Source organism: Chlorocebus sabaeus, chromosome 3 (assembly GCF_047675955.1).
Source record: "Chlorocebus sabaeus isolate Y175 chromosome 3, mChlSab1.0.hap1, whole genome shotgun sequence".
Lineage (NCBI taxonomy): Eukaryota > Metazoa > Chordata > Mammalia > Primates > Cercopithecidae > Chlorocebus > Chlorocebus sabaeus.
Genome location: NC_132906.1, coordinates 20,247,063 through 20,269,870, shown reverse-complemented (window position 1 = coordinate 20,269,870; position 22,808 = coordinate 20,247,063). Strand labels below are relative to the sequence as shown.

General features: G+C 35.7%; 1 protein-coding gene across 2 annotated transcripts in view; it reads left to right on the top strand.

Moving 5' to 3' along the window:
- The window catches only part of VWA8 (von Willebrand factor A domain containing 8), a 381,976-nt gene that overhangs the window by 71,928 nt on the left and 287,240 nt on the right, over positions 1-22,808 (top strand). For both annotated transcript variants that reach the window (XM_007960236.3, XM_073013736.1), the window contains exons 10-12: positions 6,335-6,466; positions 8,782-8,916; positions 9,007-9,084. In XM_007960236.3, the coding sequence (XP_007958427.3) occupies positions 6,335-6,466; positions 8,782-8,916; positions 9,007-9,084 (345 nt within the window). The remainder of the gene's footprint in view (positions 1-6,334; positions 6,467-8,781; positions 8,917-9,006; positions 9,085-22,808) is intronic.

The following is a 22,808-nucleotide window of genomic DNA, read 5'->3' as shown; positions in this document are numbered from 1 at the left end:
AGAGTGGAAGAGTCAAAAAAAAAAAAAAAAAAAGGAGTGGAAGAGTCTATTTATTGATATAATTCTTTGTGATCTGGGAAGTCTGTGTGGCCTGTTTGTTATTGTAAGTTTCTGCATTTACCTCAAAGCGTTATTTTAAGCAAATATTTATAGATGGGTGAAATATTACATGTGCTCAAATAGTTTTGAATTAGAAGAGGTAAAAATTAATAAAATATTGTTAAATTTGGAAAAAATGTTTACATAAGAAATAGAAGTATGTATTATAATGGTAAATTAAGAAGGTATGTATATATACACATTAACTTTTCCTTGATAAATGATAATTATTTTTTATCCTAGATTATAGAAATTAATGTGTAGTTGCATTCGAATTAGATATCCATTTGAATTTTAGTGTAATTACTTAATTAGACTGTATTTTCAAGGAAAAATTGTTAGTCACTGAAAATTCAATCAGATAGAATTCACAACACCTTTCTTTTTTCTGAACAAGCTATAAAAGTGGCTGGAATGAGTTTCATTTCTCAGATTGTGCTCATCATGTGATGTTCATGCTCTAAAAACATGTTTCTGTAGTCATGAAATAATTTCTAGCCTTCGGTTAAGGATGTCTTAAAGAAAACCCTCTTATTCTGAATCTGCTATACTTTGAGAATAGTATGCTTTCTTACAGTTTAGTAACAAATGCATCCAGGCTTCTAGTAACGTGTCTTGGCTCTTGGTCTCTACTTAATTAAGACTGCATCATAACAGTGGTTAAATTGGTAAGTTCCCTTGGTGATTTAGAAAGGATATACTGCCACTTATCCATTGATGATGTAATCTGAGCCATAGTTTTTTTCTAAGAAACTTGGATCTTACATTTAGTATTTTTATTTAGTTCAACACATGCTCATTGAGCATTCATTTTTTGGCAAATTATGTGCGTATAGAAATCTAGTGATACAGAAATGGATACAATCTGATTTCAGCTCCTGAGGAAGTTACAATATTAATGTCTGAGAAGCATCAGATATTTTAATAAATAACTATTTTAATATGGTGTTTTTTTGTTTGTTTGTTTTTTTAAGCAGTGTAGCATAATGATGACTAGCTCTGGACAAAGCAGTAATGACCTGACATAGGCCAGTGAAATAGGAATTAAACGAATATGAGAAACGTTTCAGAGGAAGGATGATACATGTTACTAACTGATGAAATATGAGGTGGATTAACGGAGCTATGAGAGAAAGTGAGAAATCAAAAATGTCCATAAATCCTACCTTGGACACATGAGTAGAGTTGCTGTTAATTAATATGATAAAGTGGGAGAAGGAGCCTGTTTGTGGTGGGGGCTAAATAATTCCATATACTAGAACCCTTTTGAATTTGAAGTTTTTCTGGTGGTTTTATCTAGCAGACTTGAAAATATGGACCTGGTTCTAGAGGTATTTTGATATTGAAGATAAATACTTGGAACCCATTGTTATGTGGGTGTTAGTTGAATTCATGGGGATGGATGTAACAACTTAAGGATTGCAAGTATACTGAGAGGAAATATCTGTCTGCAGATTGAACATTTCAGGATTGGATCAGTAGGGAAAGAACCTTCAAACTGGGCAGAGGAAGAGTGGTTAGAGATAGAAGCAGAATGGCGGAGAGTATTCTTAGGGAGCATTGGGAGCAACTGTTTCAAGAGGAAAGTAATAGCAACAGTTTCAAATGCTGCAAAGATGCCTTGTTGAATGAAGACTTACAACATTCACTCAAAAAAGATTATTCATTCCGTCCATCCTTCCATCCAATCAATTAGCCAGGCGCTATTGTGCTGGAGATGTATGCAGCACGGAAGTTTCTACCTTCATGGAGCTTATTTTTCTGTGAAGGGCGACTATCAGTCAAGTAAGTAAGTAAGTATATAATATGTCAGTTGAGGAATGGATGCTATCACTGAGAAGATGACATTTGAATAAAGATCTGAAGGAGAGAAGTCCTGTGGGTAAAAAGTATTTCAGACAGAAGGGATAACCAGTATAAAAATGCTGAGGCAGGAGCACACCTGGGAACTGTAGGAACAGTAAAGGACAGTGTATTGGGGCAGAGTGAGTGAAGGAGAGGTGATTAGGAGAGAAATCAGAAGGTAAATAAAGTCAGATCATGTAGGGCTCTGTAATCCATGGAAAGGACTTCTGCTTTCAGTCTGAGTGAAGTGGAACACCATTTGAGGGTTTTGAGGAATGTGTTATATGAGTGATCATTTTAACAGATTGGTTGCTGAGTAGTGAATAGACTGTGGAGGGTATGAATGAAAACAGGGAAAAAAACAGTTGGTAGACTGTGGTAGTAATCCAGTTGAGACAGTATTATACCTTTGACCAGCTGTGATGTTGGTAAGAAGTAGTTGGATTTGGGTTATGTTTTGAAGGTAGAATCATGATTTGCTGAAGGGTTGGATGTAGGGTTGATACAGAGTTAAGGATGATTTCAAACTTTTGGACTGAGAAACGTGAATGATGAAGTTGGAGATAGAGAATATGGAGGTGGAGGGACTATCAGACCAGAGCATTGGACATATTTGATTTAACATGCCTATTAGCCAAATGGAAATGTCAAAGAGGCAGTTGCATATACAAGTCAAGATTTCAGGAGAGAGATCTGGATCAGAGAGAGAAAATTGGAGTCATGATGGTTTGTAAAGTCATGCAAGTGATGAGCTTATTTAAAAAGTGAATGTAGATAGAAAATAAAAAGTTCCACTCCTGAAGTACCTTACTGTGTACTGGTCAAGAAGATGAAGAAGAACCTGCAAAAAAGACTGAGAAGGAAACAGCAAAATAGGAAGAAAACTAATTTATTTAATTTGGTAAATAGGATATCATTGATGAACTCACCAAAATCAGTGTTAGTAGAGCGATGGGAACATAAGCCAAAAATCAAGGGGCTTACATTTTAAATTGGAGATGAAACCGAACCAGTGATTATATATTCATATGTATCAACCAAGTTTGATGGTGAACAAAAGCCAAAAGATGATAGATCACTTAAAGATGAGGTATAATTAAGAAATGACTGTTTCTTGAAATGGGGGAGGCAAACATTTTTATAGGCAGAAGGGACAAAAAATGTGGAGTACATGAAAAATGTGGCCTAGCTAAGGTGGAAAAGGACATTTTCAGAGCACCCTTGTGTGTTGGTTTGAAATGATGGAAGAACATGCTTTCCACTCAGGAACTGGAATGATGGAGCTGCCATAATCTGACGTAGAAAGACTTCTAGGGGTTTCTGTCTACTCATAGTTAAAGCAGAAGTCCTTTCTACTGAAACAGTGGGTACAGTAACAAGAATTGATTAAAACATCAATGATTTTGAGGATGAAGGAAAAATAATTTTGTTTGTTCATTTAATAAGCCGTTATTGACCATTGACTATGTCCCATGTGTGATTCTAGGTTCTGGAAATTTAGAGTGAGCCAAATAGATACATTTAATACTGCCCTAATGGGGCTTATGTTCTAGTAAAGTATGGGGGAGTATGTGTCTGTAAGCTCTGTTCTGAGTGGAGGAGGCAGCTAGATTGCCTCATGACAGGGTGATAAATGGGCTCAGATTGACTTCTGAGGAGAGTAGTAATGGCTTGTATTTGTTGCTGAGGGGCTATGAGAAAAGAACCCAGGAGAGACTGTGGCCACATATTTGTTCAGGCAATATGGTTTGCAGAATTTCACTTTCAGTGCTTAATAATCTAGAAAAAGGTATGAAGAAAGTAGATGGCCTGATGGGACAGGATTGGGAATTGTAAGGATGAATATGGAAGCCCGACAGACCAGTATCCAATGTGATTTATATTTCATTTTATTTAATTATAATTCACAGTTTAAATAACCTAATTCTAAAGAAAGTGTATTAGAAAATGTTAGTGCTGTTTAATTGAAATTCAAGAATTCATAGGAAATACTCATAAAGTGGTAAGTTAACAAACTCTTATTTTCTACCTCTTGCTAGGAAGTAACCTGAAATAATTATATGTCTATTGTCCTTCTGACCAGCTGTGATGTTGATAAGAAGTAGTTCGATTTGAAGGTAGAATCATTATGATTCGCTGAAGGGTTGGATGCAGGGTTGAGACAGAGTTAAGGGTGATGATTTCAAGCTTTTGGACTGAGAAACTTAAATGATGAAGTTGGAGATACAGAATATGGGGGTACCTTTCTGATTAATGATCCTCTAAATTTTCTATGCCAGAAAATGATAATTCACCTTGCAATTTGAAGTTTTTACCATCTTAGTGTATTCTGGCCTACTATTTTTATTTTACTGAAATATTTTAGCTTGAATTATTTATGAGGACATAACCAGTATAGCAAGTGGCTCAGGACATTAGTGTTTATTTCTGGAATATGAGTCCTCTGACATCAATCCTGTATCAAATTAGATTGACACTACTCTAGCTGTGGTAAAGACATACATTTAAGCTCATTTATTTGTTTTCCTAGAATTTAATGAATCTTCGTTCTACATTTTTTTTTTTTTTTTTTAGACAGAGTCTCGCTCTGTCACCAAGCAGAGTACAGTGGCATGTCTTGGCTCACTGCAGCCTCCTCTTCCCGGGTTCAAGCAATTCTCCTGACCCAGTCTCCTGAGTAGCTGGGACTACAGGTGCGCACCACCACGCCCAGCTTATTTTTGTATTTTTAGTAGAGACAGGGTTTCACCATGTTGGCCAGGCTGGTCTTGAACTCCTAACCTCAGGTGATCCACCCATCTCTGCCTCCCAAAGTGCTGGGATTACAGGCATGAACCTTTGCGCCCAGCCATTTGTTCTGCATTCTAATGAATTTAATTACTTGGGTAGGTCTTGCTCCTTTCCTATTGAGTCCTCCTTAAAATACAGTGGAACTTTTTTTTTTTCCCATGAAATTAAGGTGTCAATAATTGTTACTTGTCTACAATATGGAAGCAATTCTTGTCAAATTATGTGATACTGTGGGGATTTGCATATATAAATTGTATGAAATACAGAACTTTTTAATGGTAGTACAAATATACAGGTTTTTTTTAGGTTTGGGGAAAGGAGTTAGTGATTGTCTTGAGTATTTATGACATCAAAATGAACACTTGAACTGGGCTGTTATGTTTAGAATGTTGAGGTTAAACATGATTTCCTTCCTCCTAAATCTATTTTCTGGAGTTCTTTCATTCTGCTGAATACATGATGATCTGTTCTTTCACTGAGTTTCAACTCTTTCACTATAGTAATCACGTTCCAAAACTAGTATAGGATTTTGGGGGTTAATTTCTGCCTATTTAGTAGTAAAAATAAATTCAGTTTTTTATATTGAGCATGCTGTTATAAGTAGGGCATCGAACTTAATTTTCAATTTATTTTCATCTTTCACATATTTATCTGTATTCTTTCTGTGCAGTTTTGATATAACTAGCTGGAATGAAGTGGTGTAGTCAGTGTTAGAACATTGGTAATTGGGCCGTATCAAGAATCAATGGTTCTAGCCTTTCTTGTTGTTGTTGTTTGAGACAGAGTTTTTGCTCTGTCGCCCAGGCTGGAGTGCAGTGGCGCAATCTCAGCTCACTGCAGCCTCCATCTCTGGGTTCAAGGGATTCTTGTACCTCAGCCTCCCAAGTCACTGGGACTACAGGTGTGCACCACCATGCCCGGCTAATTTTTGTATTTTTAGTAGACAGGGTTTCACCATGTTGGCCAGGCTCATCCTGACCTCAGGTGATCCGCTTGCCTTGGTGTCCCAGAGTGCTGGGATTACAGGCATGAGCCACTGTGCCTCGTGGTTCTAGCCTTTTAAATCCAGTTCAACAAATATTGAGACCCCACCATGTAGAAAGCACCGTACCATATGCTGTGGAAAATTGTTTCAATAATTTTAGTTAAGCTGTTCACATAGCTGACAGCAGAATGATGTCCAAGAAGTTCTGTTTTCATGGATTTCAGGTAACACATTAACTTCGATTGATTTAAAGAACAAACCAATATGGGCCTTGTTTTATTTTAGCATGTTTTGAAGGGTCTCATCATCTCTTTCTAGGAAGTTGATTATCAAGAGATGTAAGCTATGAACTTTCACCAGGTCAGGAATTCAGTGATTCCATTTCTTGTCATTTAGTAAATTTTAGGGACTATTTTTATATCGTCTTTAATAATTGTTGTAAGTAGAATGGTATTAGTAGGAATAGAAAAAAGTTCTCATTAACTTTTTTTAGCCTCTACTTTTATATAATAATATAAAATGGATTTCGGTTGTAATTAAGGTATAATCTTTCAGATAGCCAACATTAATGCTACAATGAAAAGTAAATTGCATGATTTTCTTGTAATTTTACAGCGCTTTGAACTTCAAGATTCAGAAAGCTCTCTGCTTCCTAAAGAGATTGTAAGAGTAGAGAAGATGACGGAAAACCATGTGTCCCAAGCTTCTGTGACCATCCGGATTGCAGATAAAGAGGTGACCATTAAGGTAATTAATCACAGGTTTATTCTTTCTAAGATATATCTTATTCTGCCTCTTTTTATGACCTAAATTAGGTTTATGATCTCCTTATAAGTCTTTCTTGATAGTACTGCTTCTGTCTGTATCTGTATATCTATGTCTCCAGAGTCATGTGTGCTTACAAACTGGAAAAATTCAGGAGAAACAGGGAAAGCCTTTCATCAAAAATTCAAAGTTGACCTCTGGGAAAATCAAGTCATGGGTTGATTATTGACAGCATTTTGTACTATGAGTCCTGGGTAAGAAATAGTGTTTTCAAACATTTGAGCTGCTACAGAGCCCCGTTGTCAAGTAAAATCTTTCTTAGCGATGTGAAACAGTTTAAAAAGGATCTGCTCGGTTGAATGGTTTTTAGAAGAGGGAAATAATATTTGGTCATAGAGCTCCATCTGCATGTATATATGTTATATATATATCAACTCCTTCTATATATATCTCTGTGTATATATATACACATATTTTATGGAGTCTTACTATATTGCCCAGGCTTGTTTTGAATTCCTGAGCTCAAACAATACTCCTGCCTTAGCCTCCTGAGTAGCTGGGACTACAGGCACATGCCACTGTGCCCAGCTCATGATAAACTATTTTGTTTTAATATTTGATATTATTAATATTAATTCATGTTACTGTACTTATTCATTGAACTGAATATTGATTATATCTACCATGAGCTAGGCTCCATATTATGAGTTTACTGTATACTAGTTACTGTATTTGTCCCTTTGCATATATTATGCGATTTAAATCCCCCAAGATCCATTAAGGTAAATTTTATTATCTCCATTTTGTAGATTAGAAAACTGAGATGTAAAGAGGTTAATTGATTCACCCAGAGACACCAGCTAGGAGATGGCACAGCTGGGATTTCTAGACAGGGAGAGTTGCCCACTATACTCTCTGTTTTCTTCAGATGAATGGCTCATCTAGCTGATGGTTTAGGATAGAGGCAGATGAGTTAAGACTGCATTGGAATGACTGGGGATATGGAGAGGGAAGTAATACTGGGATTCAGGAGATGGAATAGGGAAAGCTTCAGAGCGAAGGTGAAGCTTGAGCTAAGTCTGCAGGAATAACAGGATTTTTCCAGTGGCTCAGGAGTGGATAGGACATTTTTGGCAGTTTAAACAATATGTTCAGAAGCATGAAGTATGAAAAAGACTTCATTATTTGCTTCCTTTTGGTTATGGCTTTTTAACCTCATTGCCTCTAGTCTCTTCCAGTTAGCTTTCCATGTTGATACCAGGATAAATTCTTAAAAGCAAATCTGATCCTGTCGCTTCCAAACTTACAATTCTTTGGTTCATGTGGTATATAATATGATCCAACCCAGAGTCCTCAGCAGAGCATGGCTCCTCGGGAACTAATAGGCAGGATAAAAAAAAGAGTGGGAAGACAAAAAATAAAAAGGAGAAGTAGGTGTAAAAGATGGGAAGAGAGACTCTGTGAACAGATGCCTCTCAGTGGTAAACTAAGATAAACCTGAAAAGGATTTGTGGACTTGACTTTTAGAAATCAGGAGGTCATTGGTGACTTTAGAGATTCCGATGGACTAACATTAATTCTGTGCTTACAACTAGAATTTAGGGAAAAATTTATGCTCCAGTAGTAACATCTTTACTATAAGTTATAAACAGCATTAAGATGACATGATTTTTATGAATATGTCTGACAGTGTGGGACTTTTAGAGAAATAATTGATTTGGAAGTTTTGTAATAATGATCATCAGGTCTGTTAAATGAAAAAATAGTTGCTGCTCTATTGAAATATCAAAAACAGTAAAAAACTAAATTGAGCAAGCTATTAGTTGGAGGCTTTTAAGTGGCAGTTATATGCTTTAAGTTACTGATATTTTGAGAAAAACATATGCATGTTTTACACACACATACACAAATATATATACACATATACACACACACGCACACACACACACATATATTTTTTTTTGTTTTTTGTTTTTTGTTTTTTGAGACAGAGTCTCTCTCTGTTGCCCAGGCTGGAATGCATTGGTGCAATCTCGGCTCACTGCAACCTCTGCTTCCTGGGTTCAAGCGATTCTCCTACCTCAGCGCCCTGAGTAGTTGGGATCACAGGTGCGTGGCACCATGCCCAGCTAATTTTTTTTGTATTTTGGTAGAGATAGGGTTTCACCATATTGGCCAGGCAGGTCTCGAACTACTGACCTCAAGTGATCCGCCCGCCTTGGCCTCCCAAAGTGTTGGGATTACAGGCATGAGCCACCATGCCTGGCCATGTTATATTGACCTCTCTTTCATTATAGGTGCCAGCTGGGACCAGGCCATTAAGTCAACCTTGTGCATCAGACCGTTTCATACAGACTTTGAGCCATAAGCAGCTACAGGCTGAAATGATGCAGTCTCACATGGTTAAGGATATATGTTTAATTGGAGGAAAGGTAAGGATGACAGTCTCACTGCAGACTTTTAGTTTCCTGGCTTTTGGTTATTTTGACTTACCCCTTGAATAATTGTGTTTCCATTTGTAGGGTTGTGGAAAAACAGTGATCGCCAAGAACTTTGCTGATACCTTAGGATACAACATAGAACCTATTATGCTCTATCAGGTACAGTGTTCATTTTTAGCTGCACTTGGACTATAAGCATATATCCTCAGCCCATCAGCAGAATTTATGGATATCTTCTTGTTATGACACTTTTTTTTATGTAGGTAAAGAACCAAAATAGTAATCAAATTATTCCAAGTAAAGTGCAATTATAATTATTTGGAGCTTTTGAAAGTACATTCTAGCATATCTGATGTGCACAACATATCAGGGGCTGTGTTTCAGAGAGATTTATTTTCCAGAGGCCTGGAAGGGTGGGGGGAAAAGAGGAGTGAAGAGAGGTTGATTAATAGTTATAAAAATACAGGTAGGAGGGAGAAATAAGACCTAGTGTTTGATAAGTAAGTAGAATGACTATAGTAGACAATAATCTATTGTGTATTTTAAAATAGCTAGTAGTTAATAATTCAAATGTTCCAGCATAAAGAAAAGATAAATGTATGAGGTAATCGACACCTTAATTACCCTAATTTTTTATTTCACATTATATGAATGCATCAAAATATCACATATACTCTGAAAATATGTATATATATTATGTGTCAATTAAAAAGTGAGATTCATTTTATGTGCATGTCCCCACACAGAATACATTTACTGGTAATTTGGAAATCGAAACAAAATAGGTTTCAGCTGCAGTGGGAGCTAATTATGTATTCACTGAATAGATTATTTTTTAAATGGTGACAAAATATGTATAACATAAAGTTTACTACATTAGCCTTTTTTTTTTTTTTTGAGACAGAGTTTCGCCCTTTTGCCTAGGGTGGAGTGCAGTGGCACAATCTCGGCTCTCTGCTCTCTCCGCCCACCCCGGGTTCAAGCGATTCTCCTGCCTCAGCCTCCTGAGTAGCTGGGATTACAGGCACCCGCCACCATGACTGGCTAATTGTTTTTGTATTTTAGTAGAGACAGAATTACTGCCATGTACAATTCACTGGCAGTAAGTACATTCATAATGTTGTGTAACCATTACCACTTCCTTTTTCCAGAACTTTTTTTATTATCCTAAACAAAAACTCTATACTCGTTAAACAGTAGCTCTCAGTTTTTCTTTCCCTCTCAGACCCTGCCAAACTCTACTTTCTGTCCCTATAAATTTGCCTATTCTAGGTACCTCATATAAATGGAATAATAATTTTTGTCCTTCTTGTTTAGTTTATTTTACTTATCGTAATGTTTTCAAGGTTTATCTGTGTTGTTGCGTATATCAGAATTTCATCCCTTATTAGGGCAGAGTCATATTCTGTTGTATGTCTATACCACTCTTTGTTTCTCCATTGGTCTGTTGATGGACACTTGGGGTTGTTTCATTTACACTATTGTAACCTTTTGGCTATAGTAAGTAATTCTGCTGTGAACAGTGGTGTACAAGTAGGTATTTGAGTCCCTGCTTTCAGTTTTTTAAGGTATATACCTAGGAATGGAATTATTGGATCATATGATAATTCTGTGTTTAATTTTTTAAGGAGCCAATAAACTATTTTCCGTAGCAGCTACACCATTTTCATTCCCACCAACAATGCACAATGGTTTCAATTATTCTACATTCTCCCTAACACTTTTTTTTCTTTTTTCCTTTTTTTTTTTTTTTTTTTAAGTCATTATCCTAATGGCTGTGAAGTGGTAATTCACTGTGGTTTTGATTTGCAGCTCTCTAATGACTACTGATGCTAAGCATCTTTTTCATGTACTTACTGGCTATTTGTATATCTTCTTTGGAGAAATACCTATTTGAAACTCTTACCCATGTCTAACTTATTTATTTTTTTCTCTTGATTTTTATTTTAGATTTGGGGGTACATGTGCAGGTCACAATTTACATGGGTAAATTGTATGTCACTGAGGTGTGGTGTATAAATGATCCCGTCACCCAGGCAGTGAGCATAGTCTCTGATAGTTTTTCAACGCACAGCCCCCTCTCAAGTAGTCCCTATTGTCTGTTGTTCCCATCTTTATGTCCGTGTGTTCTCAATGTTTAGCTCCCACTTATGAGAACATGCAGCTTTGACTTTTTGTTCCTGTGTTAGTTCACATAGGATAATGTCCTCTAGCTACTTCCATGTTGCTGCAAAGGACATGATTTTGTTCCTTTTTATGGCTGCATGGTTTTCCATGGTGTATCTATGCCACATTTTCTTCATCTAGTCCACTGTTGGTGGGCACCTAGGCTGATTCCGTGTCTTTGCTGTTGTATATAGTGTTTGTATTAGTCAGAGTTCCCTAGAGGGACAGAACTAATAGGATACACACACACACACACACACACACTAATAGGAGATATATATATATATAAAGTGTGTGTAGATATACACACACTAATAGATATACACACACACATATATATACACATATATCTATATATACACACACACATACATATATATATATATGAAGAGGAGTTTATTAAGTACTAACTTGCACCATTACAAGGTCCCACAGTAGGCTGTCTGCAACCTTGAGGAGCAAGGAGAGCCAGTCTGAGTCTCAAAACTGAAGAATTTGGACTCTGATGTTTGAGGGCAGGAAGCATCCAGCATGCAAGAAAGATGTAGGCTGGGAGGCTAGACCCATCTTGCCTTTTCATGTTTTTCTGCCTGCTTTATATTCGCTGGCAGCTGATTAGATGGTGCCCATCAGATTAAGGGTGGGTCTGCCTTCCCCAGCCCACTGACTCAAATGTTTTATCTCCTTTGGTAACACCCTCACAGACGCACCCAGGATCAATACTTTGCATCCTTCAATCTAATCAAGTTGACACTCAGTATTAACCATCACAGTGCTGCAGTGAACATATGTGTAGAACAATTTATTTTCATTTAGTGTATACTTAGTAAGGGGATTGCTAGGTCAAATGGTCATTCTGTTTTAAGTTCTTTGAGGAGTCTCCAAACTGCTTTCCATAGTGGCTGAACTAATTTACATAGCTGCCAGCATTGGGTGAGTGTTCCCTTTTCTCCACAACCTCACCAATATCTGTTATTTTTTGACTTTTTAATAATAGCCGTTCTGACTGGTGTTAGATGGTATTCATTGTGATTTTGATTTGCATTTCTCTAATGATAGTGTTGATGAGCCTTTTTAAAATATATTTGTTGGCTGCATGTATGTCTTCTTTTGAGAAATGTCTGTTCTTGCCCTTTGCCAATTTTTTAAATGGGGTTGTTTTTTCTTTGTTGAATTGTTCTTTTTGTTATTAGACCCTTGTCATGTGCATGTTTGTGAATATTTTCTCCCATTCTGGAGGTTGTCTGCTTACTTTGCTGATAGTTTCTTTTGCTGTACAGAAGCTTTTTAGTTTAATTAGGTCTCACTTGTCAATTTTTGGTTTTGTTGCAAGTTCTTTTGTGGTCTTAGTCATAAATTCTCTGCCAAGGCCCATATTCAGAATAGTATGTCAGAATAGATTTTCTTCTAGGTTTTTATAGTTTTAGGTCTTAGATTTAAGTCTTTAACCTATTTTGAAGTAATTTTTGTATATGGTAAAAGGATCAGGTCCAGTTTCAATCCTGTGCCTATGGCTAGCCAGTTATCCCAGCACCATTTATTGAATAGGGAGTCCTTGCCCTGTTGTGTGTTCTTGTTGACTCTGTCAAAGATCTGGTGGTTGTAGGTATGTGGCTTTATTTCTGGGATCCCCTTCCCATTTCATTGGTCTAGGTATCTGTTTTTGTACCAGTATCATGCTGCTTTGGTTACTGTGGCTTTGTAGTATAGTTTGAAGGCAGGTAGCATGATGCCTCAGGTTTTGTTGTTTTGCTAAGGATTGCATTGGCGATTCAGGCTGTTTTTTGAATCTATGTGAATTTTAGAATAGTTTTTTCTAATTCTGTGAAAAATGATGTTGGTTGTTTGATAGGAATAGCATTTAATCCGTAAATTGCTTTGGGCAGTATGGCCATTTTAACAACTGTAATTCTCAGGAGCACAGCATTTTTTTTCACTCGTTTGTTTAATCTCTGATTTCTTTCAGCAGTGTTTTGTAGTTCTTGTTGTAGAGAAAAGATCTTTTACTTTCTTGGGTAGCTGTATTCCTAGGTATTTTATTCTTTCTGTGGCTGTTGTAAATGGGATTGTGTTCTTGATTTGGCTTTCAGTTTGGATGTTATTGGTGTATACAAATGCTACTGATTTTTGTACCTTGACTTTGTATCCTGAAACTTTATGGTAGTCACTTAGTACTTTTAGGAGCCTTTTGGTGGAGTCTATAGGGTTTTTTAGGCATAGAATCATATAATCTGTGAAGAGAGATAGCTTGACTTCCCCTTTTCCTATTTTTATTTCTTGGTCTTGCCTGATTGCTCTGGCTAGGACTTCTAGTACTGTGTTGAATAGGAATGGTGAGAGTGGACATCCTTGTCTTATTCCAGTTGTTAAAGAGAATGCTTCTAGCATTTTCCTGTTCAGTATGATGTGGGCTGTGGTCCTTACTCATGTTTTAATTGATTTTTAATTTTTTTTAATGGACTTTTTGTTGTTGAGTTGTAGGAGTGTTTTAATGTATTCTGGGTATAGAATTCATTCTCCACATACATGATTTTCTTTTTTTGAGATGGAGTCTCGCACTGTCACCTAGGCTGGAGTGCAATGGCGCAGTCTTGGCTCACTGCAACCTCTGCCTCCCAGGTTCATGCAATTCTCCTGCCTCAGCCTCCTGAGCCCTGGGATTACAATTGCACATCACTACACCTGGCTAATTTGTTGTATTTTTAGTAGAGACAGGGTTTCACTATGGTGGCCAGGCTGGTCTCGAACTCCTGACCTTGTGATCCGCCCCCCTTGGCCTCCCAAAATGCTGAGATTACAGGCGTGAGCCACCCCACCTGGCCATGATTTTCAAACATTTTAATTCATTCTGTGGGTTTTCTTTTTACCATTTTAATAATAGGATTTTATACATCTTTTGATGTACAAAATGTTTAAATTTTGTTGAAGTCCAATTTATCATTTTTCTTTTGTTACCTGTGTTGTTGGTGTTATAATTAAGGAATCATCATAACATCCAATGTCATGAATTTCCCCCTATGTTTTCTTCTAAGAATTTTACAGTTTTAGGTCTTACTTTTAGATGTCTAATTCTTTCTGAATTAATTTTTGTACATAATGTAAGGTAAGGGTCCAGCTTCAACTTTTGCATGTGAATATCCAGTTTTCCCAGCACCAATGTTGAAAAGATTGTACTTTCCCCATTGGATGGACTTAGTACTCTTATTAAGAATCATTTGACCATATATGCAAGGATTTACTTCTGGGCTCTCTATTCTATTCTATTGGCCCATATGTGTGTCCTTATGCAAGTATTACACTGTTTTGATCATGGTCGTTTTATAGTAAATTTTGGAATCAGTAAGTATATGGCTTCCAAATTTGTTTTTCCTTGCCAGGATTATTTTCTGTATTCAGAGTCCCTTGAGATTCCATATGAATTTTAGGATAGATTTTTCTATTTCTTCAGGAAAAAAAAATGCCATTGAGATTTTTATAGAAATTGTATTTAATCTGTAGATCACTTTGAGTAGTACTGTCATCCTAATAAGCATAAATCTTCCAATCCATGAACGTGAATGTTTTTTCATTTATTTATGTCTTCTTTAATTTCTTTCTGTAATGTTTTATAGTTTTCAATGTACAAGTCTTTTGTCTCTCTACTTGTTTTTGAATAGATTATTTTGGTGGGTTTACATATACAATATGGTAATAAGAGAAACTTACAGCTAGTGTTCTTACAGAATGAATTATTCTGTCTTTTTTTAATAATCTCATCTGAGACATTTTCATCATGCTAATTTAAAAAATTCTATATGCCAGTATTTGACTGCTTATGATACCTTATTATAGCAAAAGAGTGTCTTTATTGTTTGAATGACTTTGGAAATAAATGTGATACTGTTTACTTACATTTTAGGACAATTTTTTGTGTTTTTAGTTTGGTTTTTTGGTTCCACTTTTTTATTGTTTCTGACACTAAATATATTTACATTTAAAATGTTCTTTTATTCTGAAAAATGACATTTAAACCAGTTAGTTGTTGTGAGCTTAGATCATAGAAAATTTTGCTAGTTGCTCATATTTCAAATGATTCTATCGAGGTTCCTTCCCTGCTGCTTTAAGGTATTTTGTGCCTATTGATTGAATTGGCCAGAGTTTGGAAGGAAGTGCAACTATATGTTACCAGTAACTTTTGGGCTACAAATAGAAGAGTCTACTGTAAATGTATACATGAGAATTCTCCCCGAAATTGATTTTTTTTTCTTTCTTTTGGGTAATTTAATTCATTCAGAGCACCAAGGTACCATTTAGGATTTTGAGTTGCTTGAAAATAGTTTTGGAAGCAAAAGAGAAAATATCCCATCTTCATATAAAACTATGGTGGATTTATATCTCTATTATTTTGTATAGTTTTCATTGTCATATTTCAAGAAAGACAGGTAAAGGTAGGTAAGAAAGGAGGTAAAGGTAGTTAAAATAATTAACTGATTAAAGGACTTAAAAGGTTCAAATATTTACTAAGACTCTCTATTATCTTAAAAGATGAACTCTATGAAGGAGCATATGATCCAAGTTTATGAAATTGTAAAGGATATGAGTTAAAGTGAAGAGATTTAGATTAGTAGAGATAACCTGATTCTTGAAAGATAAACATGTAGGGAACAGAAAATAAATTTCTACATTTTATAGCAGGTGGCACATTTTAGAACCCACAGAAAATAAATTTTGAAATGAGTTCTTATAAATTGGTTCTGGGCCTACTAGATTTTTTAAGGGAAATAATAGTATTTGTGAGGATATATCTGTCTCTAACTAAATTTATGGAAGATACAATGAGGACACCCTGCCTTCCTACATAATCACTTCTCTTGGTGTCTTTGTCAGAGATCAAAAGATAGATGGTAGGCTCAGTATGCTCGTTCATGTGTCCATACCTTTCCATAGCTCGCAGCAGAAATTATCTGAGTATGGCAGTTTATCATCTCACCAACCCGTTAACCATCAACCTTCTGATTTCCAATGAAAATGCTTTTCTACCAACAATAGGGGATGCCCCCCTCCAGAATTATTAATGTATTTTGCAAAACAAGTTAATGTTTATTCTAAATATCTTACGTTTCCACTTGGAGGTCATAAGCATAATTTACCTTTTCATGTGCCATTGCTTTGAAATCATATGGAGAAGATCTTGAAGAAAAAATATTAATTTCCCTTTTGATTCCATCTTCATTTGCTATTATTTATATAATTATGTATAACATGAATATTTTCTTCATATTGAAATATAAAAATCTCATTCTAATGAAAACTGGAAATAATTTATTTGTCATCAATTTTTCCAGACAGTACTGTTTCTGTATCAGGTTTTTGTAGTTTTATACTGTATGTTTGAGCTATGAAATTTACATTCACTTCATGCTGCTGTTCTTTAAAAGATTAACCAAATGAAAGAGTATGTGTATATCTAATAATTCAGATCTCGTAGCTACACTGGAAGGCCTCCCAAAGTATCCTGCCATTGAGGATGCTATCTTGATATGTAAAAGAATTAGTTTAAGAGTCTGAGAACAGATTTTCTCCTGTATTTCTAGAGAGTGACAATAAACTCACCAAAACATTATTTTATTTTAATGTTTTTTGGTTTCCTGTTCAGTTTATTAATGTATGGATAAGTGTAGGAAGATGCTACAGTTAAAGTTGATGGCAGGCCTTTCTATTTCCTGATACACTTTTGAGTTACAAACTCAGTGTCTTCTAGTTTCTGTCACAGAATAAGGTCATTTAGTCATGTCTTATCAATCCTCTCTCTGAAAAATACAGATGATGATAATTGAAAGGCACATACGTTTCCTGTAAAAACATTTACCCATCCTTTGTACATATCCTGTCAACCTTTTAGATGTCCTACAAAGATTGGGAAATAGTAGAGATAAGCAGACTAGGCACATTTTCTGAAAACTCCTTTTCTTTTTTCCCATTTTGCTTTTCTGCTCATTAATTTCTAGAGAAAATGTTTAGAGAAAAGAGTTTCCTAGAAGTATAGACTTCGGAAAGGGATGGAGAAATATAATAACTGTAATATGTTTTGGAGGTGAATTTGTTTCTTTTGCTATATAGCTTCTTTCCATGTAAATAATCAGTTGCTTTTTTGTTATAGAAACCAAGCCCCTGAGATCAAATATAAGACTCCTCTGTGGGACACAGGAATTAATAAACTTAAAGAATGAATTTGGTTTGTATAATAATATAGTGCACATTGATGAAAAAGTTCCAGAAGTTTGATACAACATAGAGAATTCAGTGGGAAAAAGTAGATACATCATTTGTTTTCCTAGAAGATGTGGAGACTTCCCTGTTATTTGTACATGTATAAAGCTACACTTAATCTGTGGTTTTTGCCTTATTTTTAGACTTGATTATTTTTAGAACTGCATTTCATATGAAGTAAAAGGAAAACAGAGCTTTAACACAGATTTGAGGCAGTACGTAAAGTAAGTTTTATAATAGGCTATAAAAGTCATAAATCATTTGGCTCAAGTGTTAGGTCAGATTCTTTTAACTGATTTTTTTTTTTTTTAAGGGTTGAACCAGTGATTTCATAGTGTTGAAGAAGTACAAGTTATTCTTTTCCTTCACAACCAGATAAGGGCATATTTCCAGATAGCTTTCTACATCATCATAAATACACTAGATCTGAGATCTTTTCCTTCTGATCAAGTGCTAGTTAGATTAAACACCAAGTCAAATTTAATCTAAAATTTAAGCGCGCATAAGTTTATGGGACTTTTAGTGAAAATAATTATGGTTTAAAATATGTTGAAATCTTAGGATCATCGTTGACTGCTTAGCTAAGTTTTTCTTTCTATAGCTAAACTCAGACCAAATCCTTTCCCCTCTCTTCCATCTAATCTACAATCCCCACTTCTTGTTTATCTAAATATGGTGGAACTATTTTTATTCTTTTCTTCTCTCTCCTTTGTTTTTATTGCTTTATGTCTTGGATTCATTGCTGTGCCCCTTACCTTTGCCTTGATTTTGTGCTTTTCTCTTATGAAGATTTCAAGGCATTTGTATTCATTTAAGTGTTCTTTATTCAGTGTTGGACCTTGGAGGCTGACTTTTTGAGACATGTTTTTGCTCTGTCCACCAGACTGGAGTACAGTGGCGCAGTCACAGCTCACTGCAGCTTCAAACGTGTGTTCTTAAGTCATCCTCCCACCTCGGCTTCCTGAAGCTCTGGGATTACAAGTGTGAAGTACCCTGCCCAGCTGGGGCTGATTTTTCATGTGATTCTCTAGCTCATCTTGTTTTCTTGCTTTTTTATTTTAGTACAATCTGTCATCCATCCTGTCTTCTTAGTTTTTTTTTTCCACGAAGAATAGCTCTTACCATGCTAAGAATTTATTTACTTCAACTCCTTCAGATTTCTTTTATTATAAAGTTTATTTTTCAAGAACCATGTATACTGTTGATCACATCAGAACTTTAAAATGGTTGACTCTGACAATCCTTTTCAAATCCCAGGCTTACCAAGGCTTCTGTTTTTGTTTTTTGTTTTGTTTTTTTGTTTGTTTTTTGAGACGAAGTCTCACTCTGTCGCCCAGACTGAAGTACAGTGGCACAATTTTGGTTAACTGCAACCTCTGCCTCCTGGGTTCAAGTGATTCTCCTGCCTCAGCCTCCTGAGTAGCTGGATTATAGGCCCACACCACCACACCTGGCTAATTTTTGTATTTTTAGTAGAGACAGGGTTTCGCCATGTTGGCCAGGCTGGTCTTGAACTCCTGACCTCAGGTGATCCCCCCCCCCACCTCAGCCTCTCAAAATGGTGGAATTACAGGCATGAGCCACTGCTCCTGGCCCAGTTTCTCATTAATAATCATATTGCTTTGTCTCCTGCCTCTTTTATGTAGAATATTTTAAATTTAAAATACATTCCAACCTATCCGACTATAAACTTCACTGCCTGTATTAGGATTTCCTAGAGAAACAGAACCTATAGAGATTTATTGTAAGAAATTGGTGTGTGAGATTATGGAGGCTGAGAACTCCCATGATCTGCCATCTGCAAGCTGGAGAGCCAGGAAAGTGGTGGTGTGGTGGTATAGTTCTAAGAGGAGCCTGAAGGGCTGAGAACCAAGAGAGCCAATGGTGTAAGTTCCAGTCTGAGTAAGGAAGACTAATATCCCAGCTCAATAACACATAGAGAAAGCAAATACTACCTCCCAAAGTGATGAGATTATAGGCATGAGCCACTATGCCTGGCCAACAAATAAGATTTTTGAATGAGAATGGAACAAAATGATAATATTACCATATATCAAGGTTGACAAACTTTTTCTGTAAAGTGCCAGATAGAAAATATTTTTAGGCTTTGTGGATCATGAAGTCTTTGTTAAAACTTCTCAACTCTGCTATTATAGTAGAAAAGCAGACAAAAGCAGTACATCAGTGTATGAGTGTGGCTGTGTTCCATCTTATCACATTTTTGGTGGGATTTTTAAAGTCACGTTTACTGAGGTATGATTCATACATAGTAAAATTCAGTCCATTTTGACAAACACATTTGGTAGTAGGGCCAGTACCACAATTGAGAGATAGGGCATTTCCATCACCTTGAACAATTCCCTTGTTCCCTTGTGTAGTCCACCCAAACGCAGCCCGTGGCAACCACTGTTTTCTATCCCCATTAGTCTTGCTTTTCCAGAATGTCATATTAATGGGATTATACACTATGTGCCTTTCACATCTGGTTTCTTTCACTTACATAATATATTTGAGAGTCATCTATGTTGTTGCATGTATCAGTAGTTTGTTCCTTTTAATTGCTGAGTGCCTTATCACATTTTAATTTGTGTTTATATCAGTATTTCTATTTCTTCTACAGTAACTTTATTTCTTTTTTCTTCTTCTTATTCTTTATACACATACACACACACACACACATACATATATATAATGTATATATTTCAACCCGTGGTGGGCCATTGGGTGGGTTGGTAGGTTCCTTGCTGCTGCCAACAGCCAAGCCATGGGCTTCAGTAGCTTTATTTCTGGTGCTCAGCCCTTCTCACAGAGTTTGTCAACACTAGCTTTCTAAGCTTTCCACTTGTTTCCAGGTTGGGATCTGCCCATTCCATCCTTACAATACTGATTTTTGTTCTAATTTCCCCCCTACTTTACATTTTTAAATCACGACTCACAGTTTGCTAGATAATATTGAAGTTAGCTGTTTAGCACACAGTGCTCTTTTTTTATCTGGCCCCTGTAAGACCTCAACTGTGCAACTAACATTTACCTTATAACTCCAGCCTTAAGGGATGACTTGCAGTTTCCCCAGTATGACTTGCTGCCTACCACTCCATGCTTTCTTGCACTGTTCATGCTACCTGAACCACCCCTCGGAGCTTGTGGGCCAATTTGCTAACTCTTTAAAACTTAGCTCCACTGCCTGCTCTGAATTTCTGTAAATCTTGAATTTTATATGTACTCCTTCTTTGTTTCAGCATCACTTAATGGCCTTTTTCATGGCACTTATCATTTCTGTACTATAATACCTACTGTATTCCATTAGCTCCAAGATGCACTCAATTATAAGATGCACCACTAAGAGAAAAAGTACTTCAAATTAAATTATTATATATGACTTTATCACTTAGAATTTTCATAGTTTTCTTAAAGACCTCTTCCAGACTTAATTTAGATTATATATCTCCTGTGCATGCAGAAAAAGGAAAATATGAATATAATAGGAAAAAATATATAAAATAAAAATAAACATAATTTATAAATAAATATAAAAATATAAATATAATATTTTGAAATATTTTAAAAACTTATTCACCATCATAGTCTGACTCTTCTAAAGCACTTTATGATTCAGTTGCAGCTGTTCATGTTGTTTCACATATATTCTCTGTTCATTCCTTTGGTTGGTTAGGAACAGAATGCTTTTCTGTTTTTTCAGAATTGTCTTCCAAGCTACTGACAGCCATTCTGCTGGTTTTGATACTGGTACTTTTTAAATTTTAACCAAAGGTATTGACAGAAATGTTTTTAGGCAACAACTAGAACTCATATTCTTTTCCTAAATGGAAAAGAATAATTTGTTGACTAAAACATGGATGGATTACAGTTGTTTCTTTAAGCCACGAGCTAACAAACATACAAACAGACAAGCAAAAGCAAGCGCACATATATGTACACAGTGGTAACTGACTCTTCAGCAGCTGTTGTTAAGATTCTATCAATTGAAACTGCACCCTGATTTCAGAGATATTAAAATATAAAACATGTGTATCTTGGAATTGATGAAACAGCAGTTTGTCTCTCCCGTTGTTTGTAAGCTCCTTGAAGGCATGGACAACATGCTTTTCGACTCTGTTTCTCATGGACACATAATAGATATCTAGTTGAGAAAATGAAATAGAATAGAAAACAGAAAAACCACAGAAAAGATCAATGTAACTAATAGTTGATTTTTTTGAAGAGAGAAAATTTACAAACTTTTAGCTAGACTAAGAAAATAAGTGAAGAGACAAGATTATAAACAAAAGAACAGACATCACAACTGATAGCACAGAAATACAAAGGATCATGAGACTACTATACACCAACGAACTGAATAACTGAGAAGAAATTGGTAAATTCCTAGAAATATATAACCTACCAAGACTGAATCACGAAGAAATGAAAAAATGTGAACAAATCAATAATGAGTTAGGAGATTGAATCGGTAATCAAAAACCTGCCACCAGAGAAAATTAATCCCATTACGTGATGGTTTAACCTGTGAATTGTACCAAACATTTAAAGAAGAACTAAAACCAAAACTTTTCAAACTCTAAAAGATTGAAAAAGAGGGAATACTTTCAGACTCATTTTGTGAATCCATTATTATTACCCTGATACCAAAGCCAGACAAGCGCACTACAAGAAAAGAAAATTACAGACCAATATCCCTGATGACCACAGATGCAAAACATAATAAAGGCCGTATATGACAAGGCCACAGCTAACATTATGCTCAACGGTAAAAAGCTGAAAGCTTTTCCTCCAAGATCAGGAACAAGTCAAGGATGCCCACTGTCACCACTCTGTTCAATGTACTATTGAAAGTCCCAGCTAAAGCAATTAGGCAAGAAAAAGAAATAAAATGTACCCAAATCAGAAAAGATGGAGTAAAATTTTTTTCTATTTCCACATGACATGATCTTATATACAGAAAACACTAAAGATACCACCCAAAGCAATATACGAATTCAGTGCAATCAATCTCTACCAAAATTCCAATGACATTTTTCACAAAAATGGAAAAAATACTAAAATTCATATGGAACCCCAAAATACCTCAAATAGCTAAAGCAATCTTGAGAAACGACATTGGAGCACCACAGTACCTGGTTTCAAAATATTCCACAAAGGAATAGTAATCAAAATAACATAGTAGTGGCATTAAAAACAAACATATAGACGAATGGAACCAGAATAGAGAGCCCAGAAATAATATACTATTAATGGTCAATTAATTTTCAACGAAAGAGCCAGAAAACACAATAGGGAAAGGATAGTCTTTTCAATAAATGATAGTGGGAAAATTGTATATCCATATGTAGAACAATAATATTAGACCTTTATCTCATACCATATACAAAAATCAGCTAAGAATGGATTAAATACATAAATGTAAGACTGAAACTATAAAACTACTAGAAGAAAAGATGGAGGAAAAGCTT